The 6,000-nt window shown below is 38.5% G+C and overlaps 1 protein-coding gene across 3 annotated transcripts in view; it reads right to left on the reverse strand.

Moving 5' to 3' along the window:
• ical1 (islet cell autoantigen 1-like) overlaps positions 1-5,450 on the reverse strand; it is a 16,503-nt gene extending 11,053 nt beyond the window's left edge. For all 3 annotated transcript variants that reach the window (XR_008397256.1, XM_017481732.3, XM_017481729.3), the window contains exons 1-5: positions 5,297-5,450; positions 4,668-4,728; positions 3,161-3,198; positions 2,903-3,056; positions 804-876 (exon numbers count right to left, since the gene is read on the reverse strand). Coding sequence is in view for 2 of the 3 variants with exons in the window: in XM_017481732.3 (XP_017337221.2) it covers positions 804-876; positions 2,903-3,056; positions 3,161-3,174 (241 nt within the window). In the remaining variant the exon portion in view is untranslated. The remainder of the gene's footprint in view (positions 1-803; positions 877-2,902; positions 3,057-3,160; positions 3,199-4,667; positions 4,729-5,296) is intronic.
• Positions 5,451-6,000: the final 550 nt, after the last annotated feature.

Here is a 6,000-nt window from a genome sequence, read left to right on the forward strand (position 1 = left end):
AGAGAGATAGTTGAGTGGGAAACTTTTACACAGGTGTGTATAGTTTGAAGAAGTTAAAGATGTGTGTTTAGTGTATAAGTTGTGTCTAGTTTAAAAAAAGTTAAAGATCTGTGCAATTTAAAGTGGTGTGTGTGGTTTAAAAGTATAGTTTATAAAAGTGTGCATAATTTTAAAAAGTTAGGTGTATGTAGTTTATAAGTATGCAGTATATAAAGTTTGCTCCAATAGTTGTGTTCCCGGTGTTACACGGTGTTCAGCTGCACAACGGTTACATCACTTGCCCATCGGGGCACCGCCCCCACTATAGTTTGGCTTTTTTATAGTAATAAAAATGATTTTGTTCAGTTAGAGAATGGACGCTACAATTAACAACTGAACACGTCTGCTCAATTCAGCATGAGCCAAATGAGTCAGAGTCACAGCACAGATCAGATTTCATTCGTCATGTAACGAGAGTGAGGAGAGCTGACTGGCAATAAGAGTTAATAAAGCAGTCTTATTTGTTTTGTTAATAAAAGTTCTATGTTTAACATAAGCGAGTTTGTCATTGTACTGTTTTGTCGTTGGTGTTTTTCATTAAGAATAATAATCAACCCACCATTCATGCAATTGCTGTTCCCAAAATGCCGCTTATTCGAAAGCGATTTAGAAGTGAGAGGGAAAAGCTGTAAAGCTGCTTTGAGACAATGTCTATTGTAAAAAGTGCTATACAAATAAAATTTAATTGAATTGAATTGAAAAGCAAACACGTTTACAGAGGGGTGTGTGTGTAGTTTACAAAGGTGTGTGTAGTTTCCACTCACGTGTGATCCTTTGCTGGTATTTTTCAATCACTTTCAGCAGCTCTGTGCAGGTGGTCTGAATCGAACGAAAAAACTGGGGAAATGACAAACAAGAGGACATTAAGTCAGTCTCTCTCTCTCTCTCTCTCTCTCTCAGACACTTTATTCATGTTTGTTATTCTAATCAGCATAACAGTAAACAGAGGCGGTGATCACACACTGCTGCTGTACAAACACACTTGACGCTGACAAAACGGCAAGTTAAAAAAACAAAAAAAACAAACAAACACACACTATGTTTGGATGCTTCTGAGGAACTGAATTAAACCGTTTGGAATTATCACCATGATTCATCAACCTATAATACGTCATTATCTCGGATTTGTTCAGTGATGCAGGAAGAAGACGGTGATTGATTTTTATTTTAAATGTGCATGAAGGTTGTTAGAACTGTGCTACAAAATAAGACACACACGAAACACATCGTCTCTTATTTAACCTCCAGTGGGGATTACACGTGTCCTGTTGTAATGGTACCAAGTCGATTTGAGTCCATTTCCCTGATTTAAGTTTTGTATACACGTGTGTGTGTGTGTGTGCGTGCGCGTGCGTGCCTCACGTCAAGATGAAACCTGACTCAGAGTAGAAGAACTGCTATAAATGAGTCATGAAGGTTGGCGAGGCACTTAAAATAGACAATATGTTCCCTGGAAGCACAAATCGTGCACATACACCCACACACACACATTCATATAGTAGAAGAGGTCGAGCTACAGTACACTTCACATCCACCATGAACAAAGACACACCGACACTCCCTGGTGTGTCCATGTTACTCATTAACTCTCTCTTCAGGTCTTTACATACATACACACACACACACAGCATAGATGCTCACGTGCACTGTTCAAGACTGTTTCTTCAACACAGTGGGTGCATACTTGAATAAAGTCTTAAATGCAATTAAAAAACAATAAATATCACTCAATGTAAGTTTGCAATTTGCTTATTTTCATTAAAAATGGGCTTTTAAAGCTATTTTTAATAGCGTATAAATGTTAAAGAGGTTAATTTCCTTGCGGTACATCTATATAAAGTGTGTTCGGTGTTTGCTGCAACAGTCAGTCATGCTTGAACAGGAAAATATTCAATGACGGATTTGTGCGATGACACAGTCAGTGTTACCGCGCAAAAACAGATTATTTTCCAATAACAACGTACCCCAGAAGTGCTTTATTCCTCTTATACTGCACGGCACTTCATTACATCTTGCATTATTACGTCTGACACAGGAAACTACTTCCAAAAGTAAAAGTTAAACAGAAGCCACCTTACAGAAAACGTAACTGAAATCACACTCCTATAAACGAGCTGTTACTATAGAAAAGATAGCTGGGATTTGCAGCTGAACTGCTGTCAGAGCTGCCATTAGAGGAAATTAATTAATTCTCTCTGACCAACCAGAATCCAGAGTTCTGGACAATGTTGAATAATAATTGGCTAAACGATAACAGAAAATCTCGACACCTGGAGCCTCGTTAAAAGTGCCAGGATATATGCATATACATCATTAAGCAAACTGGACCCGCTCCCTGAGTCTCAATTTGCCTCGTCATTTTCTCAGCCATTTATATAACAGCAACTACGCATGTCTGAATATAACATTACCATAACACGATTTTGTTCGTTAGCTAAGCTGCAAAATCCGTGGCTAAAACCTGCAAGCTGCAAAGAAAAAAGAAAAAAGAAAAATCATGCATGAATCGTATCATGTGTCATCAGAAACCGGGCTCAGACTGTAGCCCTGCCCCTAAACACATTATATACAAAAGTAAAGAAAGATCTGCTTGACAATTTGAGCAGTTATGAATGTGTATAATTCAAATCAACATTCAAGAGAAGGAGAACAAAAAGTAAATTAATAAAAAATGTTTGTTTGTTTATCAATATCGTGATATAATTTATCACATTATGCTTTTCTGAGGTATCATGGATGACATGATTTTTTTTACATTTACATTAGACTATTTTGTTGCCAGTGGATTTATAACTAAATATAATATAGTAATTCAAATAATCTGCAATTTACTAACACACATCGGCTCTTTCTTCGACCGTACCTCCAGCTTTGCATCCAGATCGGCGTCCGACGCCACCACGTGCTCATCCTCCTTCTTTCCCGTCGCCTTGATCAAAACCTGTTTCGTCTTCCAGAATTTCTTCTGCATGCGTGCCATGACGGAGTGGTCCTCGCCCAGAACCGGACTCGAGAACCTGAGACATCGGAACGGCATCCAGATCCAGTTTAGGAAACAGTCAAGCCAACAAGCACACAACCGATTATTATTGTTTTTTTTAAGGAAGCAAATGTTGCATACCCATAGCCATCCATAGTGTTCAGATCACCTGCTCAGTCCTGCAAACAGAGCACACGTTATGCTAAAATGCCTAAGGACACACCATAAACTCTACAAGTACTATTTCTCCTTGTAGGTGCTAAAGATGGGAAAAATAATTGAAAAGACAAATTACACTGTCTCAGATTCGCTTTTATTTCTTTCCCCCACATTAATATTTTCCTCCCGCTGACATTCAGTTCTATTTTACATTCTGTAAGCGCTGCACGTAAATGTCCGACATTTTAAACTCGCCTTTACTCAGGAATTATTCACACACCTCGACCAAATCTTAAAATTGTACAACATATCAGCTCAGCAGTACCGCCGAGTTCCGACAAAGTCTGATCCAACTACATGAAGTGTAGCTACACAGTTCTGGATTCTGAGTGGTCAGAAGGCATTGATGCATTTTCTAGAACAGCAGCTCTGACAGTAGCACAGCTGCTTTATATGAACCTTTACATTCATGTAAGTATAAACAGATTTTTTAATGTGTTATTCTTCAATAAATTAAAAAAATTGTGATCGCTCAAAAACAATTGTGCTGGCTCAAAAACAATTGTGCTATAAGAGGCAGATTTCAAGATCCAGTACAGGATTTCACAGAGTTTTTTTTTTTGTGATGCAACTGGCGAAGTTTTTTTGTGGAAAACTACTGAATTTGGCGAAATCGCAAATGCCAAATTGTTTAGGTCTTTCGCAGTGATGTTTGTTGGTAAACGAGAATTTCAGCTGTACTCATGTTCAACACACGTAAATCAAAGAGAGCTTTGACTGTGTGCGTGTTGTGATGACGTCACATGACACGTCTCTGCAGAAAACCTGGGGTAATTTTGTAAGCTCCTCCGAGTATTGCGGAGTTTCCTTGAGTTTGGGTTTACTTCTGCCATCGCAAAATCGTGACATCCTGAAGCGACTGAAAAGGGAACAAAACGCTCAGGGATGTCCTGTTATGGGAAAATGATCAACTTCAGGGAGGAAATGATGACTTCATCACACCTCCAACTCCGTCACACCGCCTTGGTATTGATTATTTTCCTATAACATACCCTGAGGTGTTATACTCCTTACTTAATGGAGGGATTCTGAAAAACAATGGAAATACATTATTTCCAAGGTCATGGTGGAATCCTCAGGTGATTAGCAATTCCTACACACCTTACCAGACTTTAAACGACACCTTTATATTAAAAATAAGATATTTAGCAAGCTTTAAGTGGGTCTTAATGAGCAAGAAAGGATAGAAATGAGAGAACTGCTTCCAAAAACAGTAACAGCTGTTGACTTGGATGAGCCTTAACATTGTTGTATATAAAACTTTGCACACAAATACATAAGATTTACACTGACAGACCATGATTTTAAATAAATATAAGTGAAAATAAGTGTGTGTGTGTGTGTGTGTGTGTGTGTAAGTGTGAGAGAGAGAGAGAGAGAGAGAGAGAGAGAGAGAGAGAGAGAGAGAGAGAAAGAGACTGCTATTTACCTCAGAAGGCCTTACATAAAGAAATGTCCTCTTCAACACCAGGACACCTGTCTCTCTCGGACTGTACGAGAAATTAGACAAATACGAAACAAAATTTTCGACTTTTATTACTCTTGTTTGAAAATTAACAGCTACAATACCAAAACTGTGAGCTCTAGTGTTAAAGCGTTCACAAATAAATACATTAAAACGACGTGAAACGTTTTAAAACTACAACCGAATCCCAAACCGCTTCACTCAACAAAGTAGTGCACTACATAGTGCGCAGCCGTCATTATTCACGGCCCTAGGTAGAGCGCCTATAAAAAGGCTCAGATTTGGGATTGAACCCAAGGCGATCTCGTCATCCACATCTCATCCCATCCTTGATCCTAAACAGTTTCTTGAGGTTTACGACACAGCAATAAAGGTTGTGTTGTTTTATTTTGCACCGTTATTTGTTCGCTTTGCGTTAGGGTGAGGGAAAAATTCGTCAAGATAACTAAACGCTGAAAGAAAAACATATTAAATAGAGAAACTACAGTTCTCCTGCAAGGAGCCATTTAACGTCACAGCCCCAAAATGCACGTCTCACTCGTCGCTAATGAAACGGAAGGAACGAAAGTCAAATTCAGACGGGAAATTCTTACTGGTTTTTCTCCTCCCCACGTCGTTTTTCATAAAAAAAAAATCGACATTCAGCGCAACGTGAAAGGATTAGCCCGTGTTGTTTCCCCTCACAGCCGCTGACGTTGGCTTAACAACCAGCAGGATACTGGGAGCGTTCACGCGCGTCACCTCTGAGAGGAGCAAACTGCGCATGCGCGGAAAGAAATACGATTATCAGCACAATTTTCTTGCGTTTTGCTAATCGTGTTGAGCATTATATTGAATTAAAGTACCGTAACAGGCGTAACCAATAAACATCCTATTTAATAACATATTTGTTTTTATAGATATCTCTACACCTAAACAACAGGGTGACTGAACATGCATGAAGAACTTTAGCAACTGGGAAAAGTTCTCCTGTCATTCCAAATAGCATTTTTTTTCATGTAGGGTGCCAATAATTCTGAAGTTGACTCTATCATGATACATGTAAGAAATACATTTTGAAAATAAAAGTGCTAAAAAGAATGCAAAGTCTATTGAACACTCCCCCCCCCCCCCCCCCAACACCACCAACTTATAAAAAATACATTTTAAAAAATTAAGGCGTTAAAAAGATGCATGTAGATTGATGCAGAGGCTTCTGAAGAACCACTTTTGTTTCCTAAATAAACTTTTTCAAAATAGTTTTTTTAATGGATTGAAAGCAGCATATCAAATGATGCACTTTGCAAAAGTCTAGCTA

Source organism: Ictalurus punctatus, chromosome 12, assembly GCF_001660625.3.
Source record: "Ictalurus punctatus breed USDA103 chromosome 12, Coco_2.0, whole genome shotgun sequence".
Classification (NCBI taxonomy): domain Eukaryota; kingdom Metazoa; phylum Chordata; class Actinopteri; order Siluriformes; family Ictaluridae; genus Ictalurus; species Ictalurus punctatus.